Genomic DNA, 24,162 nt, shown 5'->3' with positions numbered 1-24,162 from the left:
TCACTTTTACACCCTGGCTTTTAACCCAGTGTGTGACGTGCTTCTTGTACAGTGTTCTTATGCAGTGTTTTATGTGGCTTCTTATGCAGTCCTTCCTTAACTCTTTTAACATGTTGTCTTAAATATTCTCTGTTTTATTCAATCCCTTGTTTAATTCAAATTGCTGCATGTTTCTTTTGTTCTTAATTTTTAATTAACTTTTTATCCATGTCTGTTTTGTTCCTGGTAATTCAACTTATTTTTTATTTAAATGTGCAGCACTTTGGTCGGCTCCTTTGTTGCGTGAAAGTGCTTTATGGTTATAAATATGGTATGGTTATCGCCGCGGCACCGGCACCGGCGTCGCGCCCCGCCCTGGCGCGGTGGGCGTGATGACGTAAGAACGTTCCCGTCCCGGCCGTGCCGACATGGCGCAGGAGAGAGGGGGCGACGCACGGCCAGCCGAGCTCGCCGTGTCAGACTAGCCGAGAAGAGACGTCCGGGCAGGGGGGGGGCTTTACTTTCCCCTCGGAGGTCGGACTGGCGTTTCCCCAGACCGGGTAAGACGAGTTCCTCGTAATTAGCGGGACTTTTCCACGACTCCGGTCGGAGAAAAGTAGTTTCGGGCGGGAGCAAAGTTGGTCCCCGTTTCCAGAAGTCGCTGGCGGAGCGTAAACTAGCACGACGTGACTCCCGGGACGCGAACTGAAGGAGGTCGAACAAGTCAACAAGTTAAACGCCACGCGGTCCCGGTGCGAATCTGGCTCGTTTATTCCCTCGCGTGTCCGCGTATGTGTGTATATGTGCACGGATTTGGTGAAAACGCAGGCTGGCGCCCGCGGCTCCGTGCGCTTTTGTGCGTGTTCGACCGGGCAGGGCCTTCCACATGGAATCCGGCGTGATGAGAAGTGACAAGCTGGCATTGTCACGTCCGTCGAGCCCCTCGGGGACCGTGATGGTGACGGCGACGCTGTCCCGCAGTGACGAGAGGCACCGTGTGAAATGGACAAAAAAAAAAAAAAAAAAATAGTAAAAACACATTTCCCCGTTGATATAAATGCATTGCATGCGCTAATTTCTTTCTTCTGTGAAATCTAGTACTAGTCGTAAACATTGCCTTGCCACAGGGGACAACCTTAAGCCTGACATTTGAATACGCCGCGTAATAGATTGCATAATATTTGCTTTGGTGTCATACTTCCCTGGGAATTACCTTTTCTTTTTTTTTTAAATATAGATTCAGAATGTTCTTCTCTACAGAGACACGTGACCTGACGGCTAGATTTCTCCAGCCTCCGTCAGGGAAGCCTTTTCTGTCCGTCACATGCGGTCGAGAGCAGGACGCGCGTTCGTGTGCGAGGAGACGGGCCGGTCGCCCCGAGCCCCTTCAGCAGATGGAGCGGAGAAGCCGCTTTTCGTGCTTTCGTTGCCTGCGGTCGCATTTTAATTTAATTTTAAACGAGCAGGGGGGACTAGGTGGCTGGTGACTTCCCCGCTGAAAGCACCCAAAACCCCTTGGAGAACCAACTGACTCATCAGTAGAGGCCTTTGTTCCCTTCCCCCCTCCCCAGACCTGACAGGCTAAATACCGTCGTAAACACAAGACGGCGCTGACTTGTATCCCGAGCTCAACTGTGACTCACGAGGCGTCTTCGTGCAGGTGTTCTGACCTGTGATCAGCCACTACAAATGTGTGTGTGTGTGTGTGTCTTACTCCAAGGAGCAGTGGAGGCACGTTGGTGTAAGATCGCGTCACCGACGCCCCTGGAATTGACCTTAGCTGCTGAATTTCCAAGAATTATGCTCATAATGGATTCGAATTGTGAAATAAGTGTCATTTCAAGTGACCGGTGTGTTGCAAACGAAGTTGTAAACCCATTATTTTCAACAGTTAAAGGTCCACTATTATGAAAATTTCACTTTGTGAGATTATTTAACATTTGATAAGAGTTCCCCTGGCCTGTTTATGCTCCTGCAGTGGCTAGAAATGGGGATATGTATAAAGAGTGCTTTGGCCATTGTGAAGCGATTGTCACTTGTGATACACCGCAGCACAGCACACAGTGTAATTTAACCTCTGCATTTAACCCATCACCCTGAGTGAGCAGTGGGAAGGCGCCCAGGTAGCAGTGTGTGGGGACGGTGCTTTGCTCAGTGGCACCTTGGCGGATTGGGATTCGAACCGGCAACCGGTTCTGATTACGGGGCCGCTTCCTTAACAGCTAGACCACCACTCACCATTCAGGGAATTTGTCGGAATTTGTCCGCTTATGTCGTCATAAGGGGAAAGGTAACCTACCCCTTTACATGCTTTGTCCGCCGAGAGAATTTCCCACCCCTCCCCTAATAAAGTAACTCCACCCACAGTCATGGGTTGAAAACATGCAAAGCATTGCAGTTGCATGTACGTAAAAACGAGCACAAATGTATTTTTCAGTCACACGAGTTGCTGAAGATCCAGTGGGTTAATAAAATTTTTTTTTTTCTGGAGAAAACGCAGACACAACTTCCTGGTTGTGCCTGGCTGTTCTTATCCTCATTTGCATTTCAAGCACACACACCCAGGAACGGCGCGTCCAGGGGAAATCTCATCGTGTGACTCGATAAAAGTGGCTGTAATTCTGCACCACGGCTGTATTTTGGACAGAGACTTCAGATATAGTATTAGGGAACCACTAAGACCGATATAAAAGCAAAAAAAAAAATCTCCTGACTTTCCATCTGGAATGAATTGCTCTTTTCACTTTGTGAGCGATGATGGCGGCCTCGGGTCTCTTCGTGAGCAGAACATCTTTAGACGTGCTGCCCGGGAATGCACGGAATTCTTGCCTTTTGTTGAAAAGCTGTGATTGCCACTACCGATGCCGCTCACGTGATCATGGCTTCGGCGCAACCCGAGCTTCACAGGGGTAACCCGCGTGTTATCGCTGTCCAGGGCCGGCAACCATTGTCTCCAAGTTCACAGAGGAAATTCCAGCCCCTCGTGCTTCTGCGACGCGAAGCAACCGGTACTTAGCGGTGACGGGCGTTCCTGAAGAGGGTGCTAACCGGCGGCTGGTGCGCTTTTCTAGTCTCTCTCTGCTCTGCGGTGCCTGTGAGCGCGGAATGGGATGAGCCGGCGGAAAAGGCTTCTTTTATGCCCGTGGCTGCGTGGGGACAGCTGTACAGGATGCTGGCACGAACTGCGCTTCTGCAACTGTTTGGGTAAAGGGGGGCTCTGTTTCGTGTTGTTTAGACGTGGCGTTGAGACGAGTGTAGCTCTCGCTCCCAGGAGGCTCGACGTTCCGCCAATGCTCGCCTCTCTTATCGATGGGAAAAGTTAAAAGATTTAGAGCCTGATTCATCATCTGCTGGTGTCACTTCGAGTGCACTGCCGGTCAAAAGTGAAAAGTTTGGACGCCCCATACTCTGTGGCTGTTATGGAGACTAAGTTGGAGCCATTTTGAAGAATCCTATGCAAGAAACATATTTAGTATTTTTGTAGCAGGTCTGATGAGTCTGTTTTTTTTCCAGAGTCTCCTCTTTTTATCTTCATGCTTTGTTCACTATTTTCATCAAAAGCCGCATCATGAGATGCTCATGAACATGAGTGAATGGGAAGAAAGTGTCCCCGTTGTCCAACTTAATGTGGTGGAGAAAAGCAGAAGCTCCCTGCTTTGAGGAGGCTTTTGTGTGTTATTACATGGTCCTGTGTCTTCAGTTTTGTTCTGTAATGTAAAAAAAAAAAAAAACAAGATTAATAAATGAGAAGGTACATCCAAACCTTTGACTGGTAGTGTATGTCTTCAGCGTTAGAATTAAATAGATAAGAACAAGAATTTCTAGAGCTTGTCTGAGCTGCAACGAAGTACCTATCCTGTCCTTTTTATTGCAATGTAATTTTTTCAGATACCCAGAGCATGAACGTTAATTACGGTTTTATAGACACATTTTACAATGGGAGGAGCCCAACATCCAACTTTCTCATTATGGACTCTTTGAAGCTTGAACCCCCCACCACTATCAATACATCACACATTAAGATGTAGCACAATGTCTGTTGCCCTCTGTTTGCTTTGCTCAAATACACTTTTTTTTTTTTTTGTGCTCCTCTTTGACCGTGACCGTGCTACCAAACCAAAATATCCCTCTTACGGTTTGGACGTTGACCTGCAGCCTCAGGCAGCTGTACATTTTGCAGTCAACACCACCTGATCTGTCCCTGACCTTGGCAAATTTTCACCGACTCCTTGAGTGTAGTCTGGTATGGCAGTCTGAGACTGGGAAAACGTGGCCTCTGGCCGTTTTCCACCTTTTCAGTACCTTCAGCATTAAATCATGCATCCACGCTGGCTGAAGCAGGTATGAAGGAAATGCTCAGCCAGCTTTTAAAGTATAAATGTGAAATGAACTGGCATGTGGTCTTCTGTTCTCTCGCTTTCACTCTCTGAATAGTCTTCTGTGTCTTTCTGAATGAAGCTGTGCTTCAGAAAGCTTTAGGTCATGTGACTGGTTGTGGGTGGTTCGTATTATTTCTTCTTTTTTCTTTTTTTCCTCTTCCTTAAAGTAAACACCTTTCACTCCCCCATCCCCAGTCAGCACCTAAATGTCGTGTGCACTCTCCTCAATTGTGAGACAGCTGGACAAATAAAGAGATTTGCCCTCACCCAGCAGAACCAGTCATTCCTGCAATGTGCCGCATCACGAAGAGCAATGAAGAAGCCGTTTGTTCCTTAAAATAGGCTGTGTGCAATGCAGACGGAAAGGAACGGGTATAATCTTGTCTGATTGGCCATTTCGCAGGGTCTGCTTGTCTCCATGGTGAGCAGTGTAGTGGTCCTGTGCTTTCAGCAGGTGTGCCGTCTGGAACACATAAAAAGACTCATCAAAGCCAAACCATCCTTCTTATACAGGACTGCGGATGGATTTCAATTACAGATTTACTCTAAAATGAAGCAAAGAATTTTGAAATGTTGATAAAAATTACTTGCCTCTCGTAATACGTAATTCTGAAAGTTGTGGCGATGGACAGTCAGAATCCTCCAGTTGTTGGCAGGTTATTTTCTATCGCAGCAATTTCAGTAGTACGAGACTAAAAATTCCTTCTTCACGGGGTCTCCGATTCCAATCATGTCTGTTCTCCGTTGTTGTCCCTGGCTGGTGGAACAACCTGCCCTCCTCCACACGACTAGCCGAGACTATCACCACTTTTAAGAAGCAGGTGAAAACCCTCTTGTTCAAAAAATATTACAGACAAATCTAACACTTACACACGCACATGCGTACACATTGCACAAACAATACAAAAATGTATAAATACATTATAATTTTTCTTCGTCTAGCACCTAACAATCTCTGAGCATGCTCTTCACTGACAAGTCTGAGCCTTATCAGGGCTCTTAGTTTGTAAACTCAATATTCTATAGAAATCGAACGAGAATTGCTGGTGTCTTCCTCTTGTAAGTCGCTTTGGATAAAAGCGTCTGCTAAATAAAGTAAAGTAAAGTAAAGTAGTAGGAGAAGTTTGTATTTCAAGTGACCTAATAAATCAAAAAAATTATTTTCCATTGCAAAGCAAAACGTTTTTCCCACTCTAAATCACCTGAAATTCCCCCTCATGCAAGAGTTAAAATTGGTGTGCATTTTTACGTAATGTGATCTGGACTGTAATAAGACTAAGTGTGTGTGTTTGTGTGAGAGGGAGTGAGTGAGCTTTTTTGTTCTAAGGAATGCCACTATGAGACTTTGTGTGTGTTTGGGACCTCTCTCCAGAAGAGTCCCACAATGCATCCTCACTAGTTGTCAAACAAACATCCCACAATCATTCTTTGAACTTTTATGTGTAATTGTGTGAGCCTGACCGCGTAACCTAGGGGAACGCGTGACTAACTGAGAGCCAGCTAGGATTTTAGCTGTGCTCATTGGCATTTTAACAACCCTTGGGCCAGCGAAGGAGATTCCCTGAGTTCCAGGATCTGAACTGGACAGAGTGAGAAAATATATATATCTGTTAACTCCAGTTCGGTTGCTATCCAGGTGAATGTGGTGCAATTTGATGGAGAGCAAACAGGTCAAGAACCTTGGTAATATTTTCACACTTGGATTGTGTTTCTTTGAATTTATTAGAATAAGATACAATAGAATATCCGTTTATTGCCTTAGAATTAAAGAATAAATAATGAACAAATCAAACATCATATAAATGATGAAAACATCATACTTCATAAAATATTATTGCTCACAATGTACAGATATGTATAGTTACCACACCCACAAAAAGACTGAAAGAAAAACACGATACGCTGCAACCTTGAGCTGCCATGTTGGCATGTGTTGACATTATGGCATATCACTAGATTAATAAAATGTGCTTTTAATAATTTTTGTGTGTATATTGTGGAAGGAGTATTGATTTTACTTATGAAAATATTATCAATAAGAGCTGAAAAATTAGGCTAATGTCTAGGGGGGTTTATTGCCAAAGTGTGCTGAAAATGTAAAAACAGCTGAAATATGTGATCGGTCTGTAAGGTTTGGCAATTTTATTCCGCCTGAAATGCCAAGCAGTTATTCAAAGTACCGAGCGGTACAGCGCCATCTACAGGAGTGGAGGTTGTAGATTCATGCTGGTTTTCATCTCTGCTAACTTATCTAAACAAACCACTCAACAGCACTAGATGTGTATACAAAAATATTGATATTTGATGTCCCTGTGTTGATATATCACTCTGTGAAATATCAGGATATATTGCTGGATTTATATTTTCTAACATGCCTACTCATTTCTAACCTATACAATTGATCAGCAATTGCAACATTAAATATTGCACATTATTTAGCTTAATTGATTGTTATTACTAATATGTTCATTATTTATCTTAAGGTCCATTTCAAGTTACCCTACCTTAGTCTGTCAGACTTTATAAAAAAAAATATTTAATGAATCTGATGATTATAATTGGTCTTAATGCTCAATTTTTGTGCATTATATTCTGTGAGAATGATGTATATTATTTTGTGTGGCCTTCCTCCTTGCCTGCCTCAGTATATAGGCTCTGTTCTGGGCAAATGGCTCTCCAAAAATGACAGGCTTATTGCCTAAACTGCTAATTATGATGTATTTCAGAGAACTGCTGTTGGAAAAGAACTGCGATGCACCGCTGACCATATGTAGTTTACACTTCTTGATATTGCCCCCCCCCCACCCCCCAGCATGCATTCCTCACTCGCAAAGTCAAAAGAGCAAATCACGCTCTTAAAAATCCTGCTTCTGTCATTATGCCCCAAGCGGCACACTTAAGCCGGTTTTACTCCAGGAGGTCTCACTCTCTAATTAGTACATTGAGATAAGATCTAACTGTGTGTGAAGTGTCGGGTTTTGGTGTTTTATTTTTACTTTTCCTGACTGGTTTTTGTATTCCAGGTTTTCTTCTAACTTTTTGAAGATGATGTCAGACGCCAGTGACATGTTGGCTGCGGCCCTGGAGCAGATGGATGGCATCATTGCAGGTAAAAAAAAAAATTTCCACATTGTAAAAGTCAGGCCACCTCCCAGCTTTGCTGGAATAGACTTGCCCTGTGGTGCTCTGCTGAAGACTCCTGCATTTAGGCTCCTGCCATTTACTGAATTAGACTAGTTCAGAAGAGTGGCTGAGTCTCTTTGACACAATGGGGCTGCTTTATGGGTCAGGGTCCCTGATACTTTCAAGAGGAGGTCTTGTGCAAAACAGAATCTTGTCAAAAAATGTTTTTATGCTACATAACGCAACCGTTAGTTTTACATTTTGTGTCGTTGTTGGTTTATTATAGAACTGACATTTCCATTCCAGTTACGTCACATGATGTCCTCAGGTTCCCGCTGGACTGGCATAGTTCCGTCCATGTTCACTGTCTGGCACGCAGTCCATAAAAGACAAAAATCTACAGTGAAATAGTTTTTCAGCCGCCGTACATATGTGTTTCATGTACTTTAAAACTGGGGGGGGGTGAAATGTAAAAAGGCGTCGCCTAGTTTCCCAGTAGGAAGGGCTGTTCACATCTTATCTTATCCGAAAGAGCAGTTCCTTGTTTTAGGGAAATTCAGACGATTGACATTTTTATACATTTTTGGTGTCGTGCCATAGCTCTGAATGTCAGAGGGCTTCTTGTCTTCTGACTCTTGATGGGGCCCTCTAATTTAGTTCACTTTTTTTATATTAATAAACCTCCCCATCCCACCTGATGGAGGAGCCTGGATCCTGGCTGAGTTCTCTGCAGCACTGTGTTTGAATTTTGAATTCTAGGGAATTCTCTGCCACAGGGCTTGGTCCTTTCAACGTTTGATTAGATCTGAGGTTCTTATTTAACTGTGGCCCTTTGCACCACATTGCTTTGAAGTACATTGCAATATGCAGTCTTTTAAACTGCACAAAGTTTAGCACTTCAGTAGACATTTTCCCTTAACTCCGATCATCTAAAAAAAAATAGTTTAATGCTTTAATGCTAATTTGAGCATCAACAAAAAGTTTGTTTTGGATCTAACGAATGTCAGCATATAATTTCACTATTTTCACCAAACAAATTTGTGCGAAACATTTTTAATATTATTTTAAAACCTGTTTTATGTTTGTTATGGTTTGTATTATGTTAGAATTAAAAATCATAGATCTATGTCCATTTAGGCTCCAAAGCTCTAGACTACTCCAACGGCATCTTTGACTGCCAGTCCCCGACGTCGCCTTTCATGGGCGGCCTGCGAGCACTGCATCTGCTGGAGGATCTGCGTGGCGTGCTGGAGATGATGGACTCTGAGGAAAGGGACGGCCTGCGCTGCCAGATCCCAGACTCCACCGCCGACAGCCTGGTCGAATGGCTGCAGGGGCACCTGGTGCGTTTCCTTAGTTCCACTACCGGTTCGCCTTACCCCCTTATGTGTCCGTCTAGACCTTCTAATTTAGGGGTCGTTGCTATGTGGCTAGAAAGGGGGTGTTTGCATTCTGCTTGGTGAAATGTGTGCCATGTGCTATAAGTTGTGGTGGAACTATAGCTGCAGGCTAGTAATGTGTACAACTCTTAATGTTATCTGGGGATATCTGTTCTAAAAACAGGCATTTTTCCTTTTAAATGTTCATTTCTGGTTCCAGTATACTTGGCTAGTTACTATTTATGATGAGTCTCCTGGGTAATATTTTAGTTTCAGTAAATGTCATGAATTTATATTCATTGGAACAGGAGTCATGGCTGGAGTTAGCCGCTAATGGAAGTAATAGTTTAGTTTAACGACTACTAGATTGCCCTTTTTTTGTTTTAGACACATACAAATATTTCAAAAGTGTAATTATTTCTCTATTCTTTTTTGTCATGCTTTGTTTTCTACTCTCACATTTATTTCACATGGCATTCATGTAGTCAGCGTGTTTCTTTCTGTGAGTGTGGGCAGAAAATGAACAGTGAAAATTGCAGTGCGGTGACTTATTACAGAATATAACCCCTCACTGATTGGTTACATTTCTTATCGTGTGTGTGTGTGTGTGTATATATATATATATCTTTTCCTGCCGGTTGTAGGCTAGTCTTGGTTTAGAAATGCAATTTAATTAAAAGTGGTTCAATTCCAGGGAAATGCCAGAGCATGCATGTAATACTAGAGTGTTTGCAGTGAGATTGCCAGTAGTTTATTTTCCATTTAAGGACATGTTTTTAGGACAAGCGATGTGTAGAAATTCACTTGGATTACAGCATTTCTAAGGTCTTTTCCTTAAACGGCTGAAAAAAACCTTTTTGTTCATTACTATCATACCTTCTGATCAGGATCAGTAGAACCTCTTTGACTGACTTTTTTTTTTTTTTTTATGAATAAGTGTGTGAAATGTGTATATCTCATGTTTATGTGTAGTCTAATGGGCACATTCCTCTGAGCAATGACCTATATCAGGACAGACTTGCCCGTTTGGAAAGCGACAAAGAATCCCTTGTGCTTCAGGTAATTTGATCAAATTTAATTATCACAAATTCCCTGTGCATTGTGCATGTTTTTAAATACAATTGCAATAATACACCCTGAATGTCAAATATTTTTAATTTTTAGATATAATATATACTGAAATATCTCATTGTTTGGAACAGGTAAGTGTTTTGACAGACCAGGTGGAGGCTCAGGGAGAAAAGATAAGGGACCTGGATTTGTGCCTTGATGAACACCGTGAGAAACTGAATGCCACTGAAGAAATGTTACAGCAGGTTTGTCTGCGCTGAAATTTGTCTGATAAATGTCCACAACAGGCTGGTTTTCCATGTTTTTCCTGTCAGATAGGATTTTATTTAGTACTTCAGATGTTTTTATTAAGCTATTAAATCCATATTACACCCAGGAGCTTCTGTGTCGAGCAGCCCTTGAGACCCAAAAACTGGAGCTGATGGCAGAGATCTCCAGTCTGAAGCTGAAGCTGGCTGCCATGGATAAAGAGAGACTAGACTTTGATGAACAGTTCAGGGACAGTGAGGTATGACTGTAATCCACACATGGAGACTTTTGGGAAAACGTAGAATGAGTTTTTACTTGAAAGCCTGCACGAGCTGTACAATGTTGGAACCAGAAAACAGGATGAGCTACAAAGTGTCAGGGCCATGGCATTCAAGAGGTCAAATCTGTCCAAATTCTTTATTCCTTCTGGTGTTCATTTTTTTTAACTGTCTTTTGTTCCCCAAAAAAACACAGTCTTGGATGCATGAATTAAAGAACTGTTGATAAAGTTGTCAACGTTTCCAATCTCTTTAGTTCAGGATTTTTCTCAGTTTGGTGCCTTGAAAAAGAGGACTGCTAAGAATAGTTTTTTTTTTCCTGTTCCTCCTCTTTTTCCTCCTCCTTGGAGAGTAGTTATTACCAAATATCCAAGTGTAGATTTATAGTTCTAAAAAATAGCAAGTGGAATATTGGACTTCCTAGAATGTGGGTGTTGACCTACAGCTGCTGGCCGCGGCTTGGCGTGTATTTAGTAAACAAGCCCAAATCTAGCATGTGTCAATTTCCCATTGAGCCTTTGCCAAAATGTACACTGAACAGAAATATAAGCACAACTCTTTTTACTCCCATTTTTATGAGCTGAACATTTTCTACATACACAAAAGACCCATTACTCTCAAATATTATTCACTGTCTATGTCTGTGATAGTGAGCACTTTTCCTTTGCCGAGATAATCCATCCCACCTCACAGGTGTGCCTTAGCCTGTCCACAATAAAAGGCCACTCTGAAATGTGCAGTTTGATCACACAGCACAAGGCCACAGAAGTCGCAACTTTTGAGGGAGCATGCAGTTGGCATGCTGACCGCAGGAATGGCTATCAGAGCTGTTTCTTGTGAAATGAATGTTCATTTCTTTACCATAAACCATATTTTTGTTCAGTGTATGTAGAGAATATGGAAAGATGTTATTTAAGACAGGCATTTATAAAATATTGTATATGATCATGCTTATAATGTTCATTCTGTATTTTTACTCAGAGTTTAATAATGGAGATTAATGATCTGAGATACAGAGTGAGTGAAATGGAAGGTGAAAGATTACAGTATGAGAAGAAGCTAAAATCTACAAAAGTGAGTTGTATTTATTTTTTTTTGGTTTATTTTATTATTATTTCTCTGCTGGCTTTACATGTTGGTCTTCCTACTTCCTCCTGTTTCCATTTCTGTTATTCTAGTCGACATGTAATCATCTTAATTCTCTTCTCCTTTTTAGAGAAATTCTCATCTGTCTTCTTTCTCTCTCCTTCCTTGGCTAAACTTTCTTCCTGGTAGTCGCTAATGGCCAAGCTTTCTAGCCTGAAAATCAAAATGGGCCAGATGCAATATGAGAAACAGAGGAAGGAGCACAAAATCCTGGCTCTCAAGGTCTGCCTCTCTCAGGGTGATTCTTGTTGTGTTTGAGGTTCACCACTTTCCCCTCCAGTTTTCCCAGTTTTTGTGCATTTTAGTTTTTATTTAATTCATCACACATGAAAAATGTACTTTTATACGTTTATTTCAAGCATTTGTTTTGAATGAGAGTTAAGGTGTTCCTTTTAAGGTTTCATTGTACCTGACCCCTGCTTTCTGAATTGTCTGACAGAAATATGCTTGAACATAAAACAGGTTTTGAAATCTAGGATTTAAACTTATGTTATGCCCTTCTGAAAGTATTAAAGTTAAAATTGCTTCAGGCAGAAATGGTAAACAGGGACTCATAGGTTTTGTTTAAATGACTTAAGAGAACTAATATTTCCTACTTTTGTTGTACCTTAATGAACAGAATGCTATTGAGTGAAGTCCTCTATGCCTGTAACGGTGTCTGTGTCTCTGTGTGCTGAGAAGGAGGACCTGTTTGCCCTGCGGAAACAGCTGGAGGGTCGAGACGGGGAGCTGAGGAGGTTGCAAGATGAGACCGGCTCCAGAGCTGCTATCCCCGCGGGGGGTGACTGCACAGACAGAGGTGGGTCGTGCGGAGATCCCCGCCACCATTACTCACTCACTCTACCAGCCTGTAAAGGATCCATCCATCCATCTCATGACACATTGTTCACTCACGGTTTAATCATGATCACTTCAAACTGTTCTTGATACAGAACATTTTTATGTTATGATTCTGTCCTGCACAGTCTCCCTCACGGAGGAAACTTATAAAAAGAGGCTGAAGGAGAAACGTAAGGAGGCTTTCTCTTCTCCTGGTTACGTACCTGTCTGCTCATTGTATTTGTTTACATTTTTTTTGTTTTGCCCTGCTTTCACCTGCCCTCATAATAGTGCATGTGTGGGCATGTTCTTTCACCAGCTATCTTCTACAAATATCCACGGAGAGCTTTTTTTTTTTTTCTCCACTTTGCCACTCAGGGGAAATACACTCATCCTGAGAAATTAGCTCATTTTGGATGATGAGAAGGTGCTTTGCTGGTTTGATCATGCTTAGCTTGTAGTTAGATTTAATTTGCATTACAAAGAGAGGCAGTGCATATCTGGACAAAAACAGCAGTTGAGGTTTTGTGCCATTCCAAGAATTTAATTATGGTCAAGATCATAGTGATAGAAAATCACTTGCTAGATAAAATTACTCTGCTGTTTACACTGGACATAATGGAACATGGAATGACAAACCAATCATTGATACACCAGAAGTGTAAACTATTGAAATATCCTTAGGAGGGTGTGTCTGGTGGCTCTTGGCATGTCAGCTGCCCTCTCCTCCTCACACAACTGATATCTGTCCCCTGCATCCACATCTTTCTCCATGAGTGACCACCGCCCTCACATTCTCTTCTCTGGAGCCTCTCCCAACACCTCTCTTCTCACCATCCCCTCATCCTCTCAATCAACAAAACTGTCTCTCCCATTTAACCATCTTGTCCCTGTGACCCAGACCACAGGAACCGCAGCCGTGCCGTGGATGAGCTCACTTATGTTCCTTTTCAACAAAAAAAAAAACTGCCTTGTGCCTTTTTATGTCTTGTTTCATTCCCTGTTCACCATTGGTTCTGCTCAGCTTAAAGTTTTGTTTACTGGTTGTTTTCTCATCTCACAGACATGGAAGTGCAGAGAATGAAGAAAGCAGTGGAGTCGCTCTTGGCTGCTAATGAGGAGAAGGTCTGTCAGTGTCTTATCTGTTCCACCACATCCACGTTTCTCCTACCGTTTAGTTGCATGAACCCTATTATACAGTGGCATATATATACCACGCTAATGATTATCTCACTTGGGCATCTCCTAGGACCACAAGATTGAAGACCTACGTCAGTCACTCATGCAATACAAGAAGGTGCAGGAGATAATGTCTGTGCCAGGAAGAAAAGGTGCATTTCCGTCTGTTTAGATAATTGGTATTTGTGGGGAAAAATTGCATATGTTTTTTTTTTTTTTAAATCAAAGACCCCACCCACTCTTCTTGTCGTTCCCTTCAGATAAAGTGAAAGATGGTGAGAGTGATGAGAGCCACAGTGACAGCTCCCTCTCTGTGTCAACATCTGTCTCTGTTGCCATGGAGTCTGATAAGCCGGGCAGGCCCGGCGCAGGAGAAAGAGATGAGATGAGCGTAGAGGAGGTGAGACCGCTTCTGCTGGGGGCATGTTTAATCACTCTGCTTGGCTCTCAGTAAGACATGCTTTTGAGGCCACAGCTTAATTGAGAGAATCACGATTACTTGTGAAGTAAAGTGAAGTGATTGTCAAATTTGAAACACTGCTGTACAACTCACGGTGCACACAACACAATGTGTCCCCTGCATTTAATCCATCACCCATAACACCCGATTATGGGTTTGTTTCCTTACTCACAAGGCCAACCACTGTATCAAGTACAACTGTGATTCAGATTCAGAAAAATATATTTATTATGAAGAATGTAGCTTGTTTTGTCCTTAACTGACTTGTAAATGTGTGTACTCTAAAAAAGAATACAGCAACACAGATTTCAACTGTATCTGTTTCACTATGAAAAAATTAAAAAGCAAAGCTTCAACGTAAGAATGCCATGGCATTGCCAGTTGAATACCTTTACCAGGCTGATGCGTATCATCATATTAATTATTTCTTCCAGGTTTTCTCTGGAGCACTGCAGGCTATCTCTCTCAGATCCATGCCTGCCACCTGCACTGATGTACAGCAGAGCCTTGAGCAGGATGCGGTGCCAGCAGGAAGGTGGGCATCAATGAAGACTTTGCATGACTCCTTGAATTTTAAATTCTACCTTAAAACAGTACGGTGTTTTGTTTTTGTGTCTTTGGCCTTTTTATTTCTAGATTACTGTTGTAGTGGTGGTAGTGGGATAGCCATACCAGAGGGAGGATAGCTTACTATAAAGCCCCAGTGTGCTGCTTAGCCACATTAGCATTCCAACATTTTTCCCATTTGTCCCCTGCAGTTCTGTAGAGCCACAGATGTCAACTTTGGAGAGGGTAGTAAATAGCAGATCAGAGTGAGTATACGTGTCCTGAGTGGCTCTAGAGCCCTCCCATCTGTTAGTGGCAGGTCTTAGTGTAGAGTGTGTCTGTTTAGGACCACATTTCTGATGTTTTTCTGACCACAGCTCCCCAGAGTTCCCCAAGACAGACAGTCTGGAGCACCTGGACATCAGTGACAGTGAAAAAGTGAGTCTGACTCTCTTTCCCATGTTTGCCTCCTTTACTGATGTTATTATTTGCTCCCTGTTCACTCAGAGGCCTTTATCAGTGCAGAAGAAGCCAGCAGAGGTTAGTGTTCTAATGTCTTAATTTCTGTGTTTTAGCTCAGTCTCTAAACATCTGTTCATTGGATTCCCCATCTGAAGGCTAGCATATGTTTTAAAGGAAGTCCATGTTTGTTTTGAATGGCAGGAAATCCCCTGGTGTCCATATGGTGGTTTCAGAGTTTGGTAGAATATACTTATGTCTGAAATTATTGTGTCTAAAGATTTTAATTTGTGAGAGAGAAAGAGAGGGAGAGAGTGTCCATGTAAAAAAAAAATATATGTGTGTGTGTGTGTGTGTGTGTGTGTGTGTGTGTGTGTGTGTGTATATGTATGTATATATATATATATGTATGTTTTGTGTATATATGTACATATATTCCAGAGCAAAGATTTTGAAGAAATAAACAAAATCACCACCCTCCCACCCAAGTCTCCCACTTCCTCTCGAGCTTCGGATGATGACCGCTTTGGCTCCAAAAAGGCTCGGTCATCATTCGGCCGAGGCTTTTTCAAACTCAAGGGGGGCAAGAGGACAGCCAGTGCCCCAAACCTGGGTAAGAAATTGTCACACATGATATGATGGGGATTCAAGGACTTAATCAGGTGTATGGTACATTTTGCTACATGCCACCTTACTGTGCATCTCACCTTGTTTCGTTTGAGAATGTGTTGTCTCCCTCCTTTTATATCTCCTGTATATATCAAACTGTGGATTTACCACCTCCACTTTGTAATATGCATTATGTCCTCTATGTTCCTGTCGTCTGCTGGCGTGACGTGTGTGTTTGGGTGAAGACCGTGGGCGCAGTGCAAGTGCCCCTATGCTAGGTACAGTATGGGCCCAGAACCAGACCTGCATCATGGTGTTTTTGGAGTTCTGCAAAGCTCAGCTGGATGTGATATGAACCTTTCAGAACACGTTTCATTAACCAAACTCATTGTAATATTTAGGAAAATATTACAGATGCTCAGAGAACTGTTGACTGTGACCTTTTCTACTGACCCTTATTCTAAGCCTTACCTTCTTCTGGATACAGGGTTTCCATGGGTTAAAGGATTAATGTAAATAAAATTTTAAATATTGAACATATTTTAACCCATAATTTATTATTATATCTAACTAAGAGTGGGAACCCTGTAGACAAATTAAAATTCCTTTCTCACATTAGTTGAATGCATTTTCACACTATACAGGTCCTTCTAAAAAAAATTAGCATATTGTGACAAATTTCATTATTTCCTGTAATGTACTGATAAACATTAGACTTTCATATATTTTAGATTCATTACACACAACTGAAGGTAGTTCAAGCCTTTTATAGTTTTAATATTGATGATTTTGGCATACAGCTCATGAAAACCCAACATCTCAAACAATTAGCATATTTCTTCCGACCAATTAAAAAAAGTGTTTTTAATACAAAAAAAAAGTCAACCTTCAAATAATCATGTTCAGTTATGCACTCAATATGTGGTCTGGAATCCTTTTGCAGAAATGACTGCTTCAATGCGGCGTGGCATGGAGGCAATCAGCCTGTGGCACTGCTGAGGTGTTATGGAGGCCCAGGATGCTTCGGTAGCGGCCTTAAGCTCATCCAGAGTGTTGGGTCTTGCGTCTCTCAACTTTCTCTTCACAATATCCCACAGATTCTCTATGGGGTTCAGGTCAGGAGAGTTGGCAGGCCTATTGAGCACAGTAATACCATGATCAGTAAACCATTTACCAGTGGTTTTGGCACTGTGAGCAGGTGCCAGGTCGTGCTGAAAAAAGAAATCTTCCTCTCCGTAAAGCTTTTCAGCAGAAATCAGCAACATCTCCTGATAGCTAGCTGCATTGACCCTGCCCTTGATAAAACACAGTGGACCAACACCAGCAGCTGACATGGCACCCCAGACCATCACTGACTGTGTGTACTTGACACTGGACTTCAGGCATTTTGGCATTTCCCTCTGCCCAGTCATCCTCCAGACTCTGGCACCATGATTTCCGAATGACATGCAAAATTTGCTTTCATCCTAAAAAAGTACTTTGGACCACTGAGCAACAGTCCCGTGCTGCTTCTCTGTAGCCCAGGTCAGGCGCTGTTTCTGGTTCAAAAGTGGCTTGACCCCAGGGAATGTGGCACCTGTAGCCCATTTCCTGCACATGCCTGTGCACAGTGGCTCCGGATGTTTCTACTCCAGACTCAGTCCACTGCTTCCGCAGGTCCCCCAAGGTCTGGAATTGGTCCTTATCCACAATCTTCCTCAGGGTCCGGTCACCTCTTCAGGAATCTTTTGCAGGTGTTTAGAGTTAATTAGTTAATTCGGATGATTAGGTTAATAGCTCGTTTAGAGAACCTTTTCATGATATGCAAATTTTTGGAGATAGGAACTTTGGGTTTTCTTGAGCTGTATGCCAAAATCATCAATATTAAAACTATAAAAGGCTTGAACTACCTTCAGTTGTGTGTAATGAATCTAAAATATATGAAAGTCTAATGTTTATCAGTGCATTACAGGAAATAATGAACTTTATCACAATATGCAATTTTTTTTTTTTTAGAAGGACCTGTATATTCACATTGCTGATTGTAGGTTTCAGATTTAACTGATTGAGATAAACATTTTTTCCCCAGTGCAATTGGCAAATTTTTTATTATTCTCCGCCTTGGTCTCATTTTCAGTCTCTGTCTGAAATGTGTGCTCTCTCAGTATAAACTCTGTAAGATGAGTGAAATAAAGCTTATGGTTGGAATTCTTTTTTTTTTTTTTTTTTTTTTCTTTTAGGGATTTGTGAAAATGTTTCAAAGGAGTCATGGGTTGCAAATCATTGTATTTATTTGGTTTGACTAAAGCAGAGAGTGGTGACAGAAGACTGCTTGCACTTGTCTAAACTACAAAACAATGAATGCTTAAAACAGCATTGTTATTTGACACATTAATAGTGATAAAGCTATTTTGTATTTGTACACTTATTTTTTTTTCCCCTGTTCTAATTTCATAAGGCTGATTTACAGTTATATTTCTATATTTATCCCTGGATTCTACACAGCCTACGCAGTGGCCTACACTGTTATAAGAACCTAAATAGGATAGTCTGAATCACTTTTATGGGTCTGTGTTTGTTCTATAACTACAGTATCTATGGTGTACAACTGTGAATCAGCCGTTCGAATTTTGTTGCATGATCTTCTGAACTTTTCTCAAGGGCTGTGCGATATTACGTAAAATTTTGCAATATAAATGGAACCGTAGATGGTATATACTGCTGTTTATGAATTGATAGGTACATGTACATGTAACTGTGTTTGAAAGGGTAACATTTGTCCATATCAAAGGCACTGCAGCAGGAAATTGTATAATAAACATTTTACAGATACATCAATATAGCATAACCGTGTACCAGATAAAGAAATATCTGGCCAGTTCGACTGAAAGTGGACTTTCTGTCACATCCAAATACCAGGTATTTTTATGATGTGAGTGATTACAGAAAATCCTAAAATTTTATTATATTCAACTGTAATGTTTAACACTATGCTTGTTCATATTTTATCATCCAGTCCCTTTGAAGGCTTGTTTTATTTTATCCTTTGGGTCTGCATTATTTTTAAAACATTGAAACTCTAGATTTAAGGATTACTAGTAATTTTTGATTTTTTATATATATATATATATATATAGATAGATAGATAGATAGATAGATAGATAGATAGATTTTTTTGAAAACTCACGAGGAGCAGATAATTCTGCCGTAGGCCAGTATAATCAAAATCTCTCCTGTTGGCCAAATTTATATTGCATACTGTTTATACCACGCAGCCCTACTTTCCTGCCTGTTTTCTCTTTGTGTTATCTGGGACCCATGGTACTCATGGTTCCAGCAGATGTCTGGAATTGTGGCAAAGACTACATTTAGTCTTTGTGGTAAGTTTTGTATTTCTGTGTTATACAGCTGAGACAGAACGAGAAGGAACAGACCATCTGGACTTGGCTGGCCTGCCACAGAGGTCCACAGACCATGAGAGCACAAACACACTCTCATCAAATGATGGCAAGAAGAAGTCAAAGGGAATCAAAGCTCTTTTCGGAAAGTATGTACACCATAGTCACCTGTGACACAAATTGTTACTTTAACTGGCTTAGCAGTATTCCAATTTAAAAGTGTTTATTAAACTTAACCTTTTTATTTTTTAAGGTTGAAAAGGAGCCAGTCTACCACATTTAACTTGGATGACAACCTGTCTGAGTCAGAGTTTAAGAGAGGAGGAGTCAGGGCCACTGCTGGACCACGGCTAGGTTGGTCACGTGACCTGCAGAACACTAAAAGGTTTGATTTTAAAACCATGGTTTTATGAACTCTTTATCTTGTAGATGAACACTTCAGATCCATTTATTTGCAAATGTGCTTAAAACAGTTGTACTAGAAATTTTTTTTTTTATGATTGAATAATTATAATAGAAAATGTCCAGTTATATTGTTATATTTTAAGTTCACGTAACACAGTGAGTGCAGTGTACACAGTTTTTAGGTAATTCTTGTGTTTTGCAGTGACCTGGACACCCCGTTTGCCCGCTGGACCAGGGAACAGGTTTGTGAGTGGCTTCAGGAGCAGGGGCTGGGTCTGTATGTCAGTCTGGCCCGCCAGTGGATCTCTAGTGGGCAGACGCTGCTTCAGGCCTCACAGCAGGACTTAGAGAGGGTGAGGTGGTGATAGAAAATAGAATTTGTTTTCCCAAGTTTTTAATACAAAGTGTTTTTATATTTTCTCATTTTTTTTCTCCTCCTAGGAGTTGGGTATAAAGCTCCCTTTACACAGGAAGAAATTGCAGCTGGCAGTCCAGGCTCTGGGCTCAGAAGAGGATGACAACAAGGGAAAACTGGATTACAACTGGGTGACAAGTGAGGAAGAACCTTTTTTTGTTGTTTTTCCCCCAGTATACAGTATTTCTTCTGTAACAGTATTCTGAACTTTGTCCATCTGATTCATTCTTCCACTCAGGGTGGTTGGATGACATAGGCCTGCCACAATATAAGACCCAGTTTGATGAGGGAAGAGTAGATGGCCGGATGCTTCACTACATGACTGTGGTGAGTTTCCTATTCCTGAGAAACAAGAATGAGGATGTCTAATGTGAATATGCGCAAGTGTGTAAGATGTTAAAGACATACACTTATTAGTCAAAAGTTTGGACACACCTACTGGGTGTTGCATTTTATAAATTATAGAACAAAAAAGACATGGCACTATGAAATAACACAAGTGAGATTAAACAAAAGAAAATGCATTTGCTCCTGGATGCAAGGTGGCCACCTAAAATCTTGTAGGGTTCCAAATTTGTTAAGTGGGGCCTGGGTGGTGTACATGTGTCCCTATTATCTTAACCTTTTTATTTGTTTATTTATTTTAATATACATTATTTATTTATTTGTTTATTGTTTTAAAAACCTATTCAGGATGACCTGCTATCACTAAAAGTGGGAAGTGTCCTCCACCACCTCAGCATCAAGAGGGCTATTCAGGTGCTCCGCCTCAACAACTATGAGCCCAACTGTTTGCGCCGACGACCGTCTGATGAGGTGTGGTACAGATGAAGTCTGATGCATAATGTGCCATGGGTTCATCAAAAGGGGTTTTTGTTAAAGTGACTACTTCTTTGTCCTCAGAATAACATCAGTCCTGCAGAGATTTGCCAGTGGACCAACCACAGAGTGATGGAATGGCTTCGATCAGTGGATTTGGCTGAGTATGCCCCCAATCTGAGGGGCAGTGGGGTACATGGAGGCCTCATGGTGAGGGCAGCATAATATTATATGAAAACAGCCATGTTGCAAATCATCTTATACAAAATACACTGAACAAAATATATATAATGTCAAAGCCAACAGCATTAACATGTTCTGTATCTGCCCATCCAGGTTCTGGAGCCACGTTTCAATGTAGAGACCATGGCCCTGCTGCTTAACATTCCTCCGAATAAGACGCTGCTTAGGAGGCACTTGGCTACACACTTTAGCCTGTTGGTAGGCAGTGAGGCACAGCAGCAGAAGCAGCTGTGTGTGGAGAACCCAGACTACACCCTGCTCACAGCAACCACGAAGGTCAAGGTACTGTATGCACTCCTCGCACATCTAACCAGATATGTCAATTAGAGTACACCACTAACTAACTTTAAAAAAAAAAAAACAAACACTGCTTATTGTTACTCTTAGCCGAGAAAACTGTCGTTCGGGAGTTTCGGAAGCTTGAGAAAGAAGAGGCAGGAGGACAGTGAGGAGTATGTCTGCCCAATGGACGTAGAAATGCCCAAGGGCCGCAGTTTTCAGAAGGGCTACAGAGGCATGGAGCTGCACATCTACGACGATGATCTGGACCGACTTGACCAGGTACCGTGGCCAATAAAACATGGGCAACTTCAAAAGACGTACCTAATTTATTACTTGAATATCTAATATGGCAAAGACTGATAACTGTAGGTATCAGTCCAAGATTTGCAAGTGAAGACCTGTCAAAGCGGGAGAACCACAGAACTGCAGAATTTAGTTCATTCTTTCTTTCGTTTTCTGTTCTAAAGTTTGACAACATTCAGAAGAGACTATAAACATGGTTTTATAGCAATGCTCTCAATAGATGCTCAATCTCTCAATAGATGGAGGACTCAGAAGGAACTGTGAGGCAGATTGGAGCTTTCTCGGAAGGAATCAATAATTTAACGGTGAGCGTATTTTACTGCCCTTTTTTTAATACATAAAATATTATGATGTGGAATTATTTTTATATGCAAGTGTTTAGATTGTCCAAAGGGGCAGAGGTGGCCTAGCAGGTAAGCAACCTGACCCGTAATTAGAAGGTTGCCGGTTCGAATCCAGAGTGGCCGAGGTGCCACCCCACACACTGCTCCCTCAGCGGATGGGTTAAATGCACAGCCCAAATTTCACTGTGTGCACTGGGTGCTGTGTCACGTGACAACTTTTCACTTTCACAAAATGTTTTTGTTAAAGGCTCCATTTTTTATTTCTACAGAGTATGTTGAAAGATGACGAATTTTTTAAGGAGCTGTCTGCAAGTTCGCCAAACCCCAGCGTAACAGATGACGACTCGAACGTGTGAGACTTAGTCCCTCCTGCCCAAAGTGCTGTTGAGAGCACACATGACTGGGCCAATCAGCTGTCAATATTCCTGTGACCATGCCAACCTGCATTAACAACACCTTCAGCACAAGTGCCAACACTGATGGCAGCTCCGAGGGCACGTTTGTACGGCCACGTTGTTTTCAACATGCACAGTGCAAGGTGGATCTGTGAGCTGCTGATAGGATGCAGTATTTTATGCAAATTAGGCAAATGGGATGTGCACATAATAGTGAAACCATTTTTGTTTTCATTGGCACCTGGTTATTAAAAAGAGTTCAGCTAGTTTTTGTTACAAGTTGTTACAAGTACAAACAGCACCATGACACTTTCCAGTGTGATACCTATATGGAAGAATTATTGTATTGATGTCAGAACAACAATGCCCTGCTTAAAAGCTGTTTTGCTACTGAAATTTTCTTAATTTTTATTACAAAGATGTTTCCCATTTTGCGTATTCTCATGCACAGCGTGGCAGTTGGTATCTTATTGGTATCTTTTGCATGCCTTCTCTCAAAAAACGTCTGCATTACTGTGCATCATACTGCCTGTTTGTGAAAATGTCATTGCATGTTATTTAAGCCATGTTCTTTTTATGTATGCTGTCTAACAAAGAAATCAATAATAATATCGGGATACTGTTATTACAGGAAAAAGTAATTCTATTATCGTTTTAAACATGAACTTGACACGTTATATAACACACACACACACACACACACGAAACAATTGCAGCATCTTCAAGCAATACTATTCAGTTATTTTTAAACAATAGCAAAGGTTTGTGTACTGTGTCCACTTACCCATTTTTATCTGGTGAATAAAATTATTAAAAGAAAGATCATTGTCAAAATCTTGCTGTCGTGTTTTACTTTGTACTTGGACTAGTAATGAAATGTGACTAAAGGGTCTATCCCTTTAGTCTCATAATTGAGACCATTCTCTCAATATGACCACGTCATTGGTCACCAGTGAAATTTAGGATTATGATCTTGTTTGATTTTTGAAGCTCCTAATGGGTCTGTACCTCTTTGGCCTGCTTCATATGTACAGTCCAGAAATACTTACTTCAGTCAGCTGCTCCTGGCTATCTCTAGGACGAGGCTAAAGACTCAGACCCTGGAGGTTTTCTTAAATCTTTACTTTGTGGCTTTTTATTAGTATTTGTTAGTTTTGTTGATTGTTTTATGATTACTTTTTTTTTTTTTTTATTTTTTCTAACCTGACTTTGAACCATTACAAATGTCAGTCAATTTTCAGTTTGTATGTTGCTGCTTGTTCAGGGCTGGTGTGAATGCAGGGTTTTTGAGGCTTTATTTCACTCAGCCAATAATTAAGTCTCCTCTATACATTTTAATTATTGGCTAAGTGCTCTATTTACCATGGACTAGGATCCCCATCACTGCTTTAGGGTCAGTATACAAATTGCAGCAAAGTGTTGCAACTTGGATCATTCGGGGACATTATTCACATGTTCATGATCACTGACCGTATAGAGAAAGAAAAGCTCAAACGTCACCTGACCTGCAGATTCGGGGTTCTAACTCTCGCCTATAAACCAGGAGATCACAAAGTCACAGGTTTGAACCCCACTTACTAACCATTTTGTCCCTGAGCAAGACACTCAACCCTGGGTGTCTCCAGTGGGGGACTGTCCTTGTAACTACTGACTGGATAAGAGCATCTACATCTACAGGGCACACCCTCCTTTCGCTCACACACCAATCCACTGCAGTGATGCATGAATTATTATTGTTATTATTATTACTAATTTCTCCAACACAGAAAGCGCACGACGTGAACCACTGCGCCACCGTGCGGCCCCTGTGGTTAAGGAAGCGGCCCAGTAATCAGAAGGTTGCCGGTTCGATTCGAATCCCGATCGCCAAGTTGCCACTGAACAAAGCACCGTCCCCACACGC

The 24,162-nt window shown here is 41.5% G+C and overlaps 1 protein-coding gene across 10 annotated transcripts; it reads left to right on the top strand.

The window, feature by feature from the left end:
- The first annotated feature begins 393 nt into the window (after positions 1–393).
- Positions 394–23,093, top strand: ppfibp1b (PPFIA binding protein 1b). Of its 10 annotated transcripts, XM_028958377.1 has the most exons (30): positions 394–539; positions 7,382–7,467; positions 8,619–8,824; positions 9,833–9,919; positions 10,063–10,176; positions 10,308–10,439; positions 11,440–11,532; positions 11,734–11,826; positions 12,286–12,403; positions 12,570–12,614; positions 13,487–13,548; positions 13,673–13,754; positions 13,863–14,002; positions 14,497–14,597; positions 14,821–14,874; positions 14,986–15,046; positions 15,116–15,148; positions 15,509–15,680; positions 15,922–15,954; positions 19,064–19,202; positions 19,307–19,438; positions 19,661–19,811; positions 19,900–20,011; positions 20,112–20,200; positions 20,567–20,689; positions 20,777–20,902; positions 21,029–21,217; positions 21,323–21,496; positions 21,760–21,825; positions 22,134–23,093. In XM_028958377.1, the coding sequence occupies exons 2-30, from the start codon at positions 7,404–7,406 to the stop codon at positions 22,218–22,220; spliced, it is 3,078 nt and encodes a 1,025-aa protein (XP_028814210.1). In that variant the 5' UTR covers positions 394–539; positions 7,382–7,403; the 3' UTR covers positions 22,221–23,093. The 10 variants fall into 10 exon arrangements, with proteins under 10 accessions (XP_028814210.1, XP_028814216.1, XP_028814213.1 ...); XM_028958383.1 differs by lacking the exon at positions 11,734–11,826; XM_028958380.1 differs by lacking the exon at positions 12,570–12,614.
- The last annotated feature ends 1,069 nt before the right edge of the window (positions 23,094–24,162 follow it).

This window comes from Denticeps clupeoides, chromosome 17 (genome assembly GCF_900700375.1).
Source record: "Denticeps clupeoides chromosome 17, fDenClu1.1, whole genome shotgun sequence".
NCBI classification, from domain to species: Eukaryota; Metazoa; Chordata; class Actinopteri; order Clupeiformes; family Denticipitidae; genus Denticeps; species Denticeps clupeoides.
The sequence above is the reverse complement of the archived record's forward strand: the minus strand, read 5'-3'. Positions and strand labels throughout refer to the sequence as shown.

Coding starts and splice junctions, on each gene's coding strand:
- ppfibp1b (XM_028958377.1), top strand. CDS start 7,404: ATGATGTCAGACGCCAGTGACATGTTGGCTGCGGCCCTGGAGCAGATG. Junction 10,440..11,439: donor AACAGTTCAGGGACAGTGAG/GTATGACTGTAA, acceptor ATTTTTACTCAG/AGTTTAATAATGGAGATTAA. Junction 20,012..20,111: donor GGATTACAACTGGGTGACAA/GTGAGGAAGAAC, acceptor TCTTCCACTCAG/GGTGGTTGGATGACATAGGC.